Below are 875 nucleotides of genomic sequence, written 5' to 3' on the forward strand. Positions count from 1 at the left end.
CCTAGAACGAGTTGCATCAAATTAGGGTTGAAACTGTGATTAACATGAGCAAAACAGGTATTTCTCCATTCTTTCTCTACCTGAATTACTTCCATTCTAGCTATAACTTTAGCACTAGAATGAGATCATAAAAAAGGAGACTGATCACTGGTGGAAGAGTACCCAAAGAAGGGACCTTTAACCCTCCTTACCGAATCCAGCAACTCAGTACCAGTGCTGGATTCACAACTCCCACGCCGTGTTACTCGATCCATGACCCGAGACCGTAACAGTCAACCCCTTCCTTGTGCAAAAATCAGTGTGGCTCACACAGGCATCAAAGAGAATCAAAGAAACTAGGGTGACTGAACCTATGGCGAGCCCCTTTCCAATTGTGGCAGTAGTGTTTCCAGCAGCATCAAGGGCATCGGTTCGTTTGCATGTCCTATGACTTATGCCAGCCATCTCAGCAATACCTCCAGGCTCGTCACTAATGGGACCATATGCCTCAATGGCCGAACTAGCCGCAATGGTGCTCAGCATTCCAAGAGTTGCAACTGCAATGCCATACATGCCAGCAAGGTAAACGTTGACAAAAATGTTGACTTGAAACCCACCAATTATATCAGTGGCAATCTGCATCTCTTTGTGAAATCCACAAGCAGCTACAACAGTACTTGTGACGGCCATGACTAAGTCTGTGTATATAAATCCCATTTCTGGCACACCAGCAACTCCGACCCAGATCAGGATCAATTGGTACTGACAATAGGTGGCTTGAACTCATTTCCACTTGGTTTCCACTTTCGGTATTGTTTATTCCATAATAGACTAGCAACTTGAGCTTCATAAGCATATTCAGTCAAGTAAGCCATCAATAGCCATGCAAAAATTTC

General features: G+C 44.3%; 1 protein-coding gene across 1 annotated transcript; it reads right to left on the bottom strand.

The window, feature by feature from the left end:
• Positions 1-222: 222 nt before the first annotated feature.
• Positions 223-669, bottom strand: LOC137938365 (pyrophosphate-energized vacuolar membrane proton pump-like). The gene has a single exon (XM_068783343.1). The coding sequence runs from the start codon at positions 667-669 to the stop codon at positions 223-225; it is 447 nt and encodes a 148-aa protein (XP_068639444.1).
• Between the last annotated feature and the right edge of the window lie 206 nt (positions 670-875).

The sequence above is a fragment of the Aristolochia californica genome, unplaced genomic scaffold (assembly GCF_029961685.1).
Source record: "Aristolochia californica isolate CCGP_79_NKW_82.1479 unplaced genomic scaffold, dmAriCali1.0.hap1 SCAF_8, whole genome shotgun sequence".
Classification (NCBI taxonomy): domain Eukaryota; kingdom Viridiplantae; phylum Streptophyta; class Magnoliopsida; order Piperales; family Aristolochiaceae; genus Aristolochia; species Aristolochia californica.

Bases quoted from the DNA above. Each gene is read 5' to 3' on its own strand.
- LOC137938365 (XM_068783343.1), bottom strand. From the start codon at position 669: ATGGCCGTCACAAGTACTGTTGTAGCTGCTTGTGGATTTCACAAAGAG.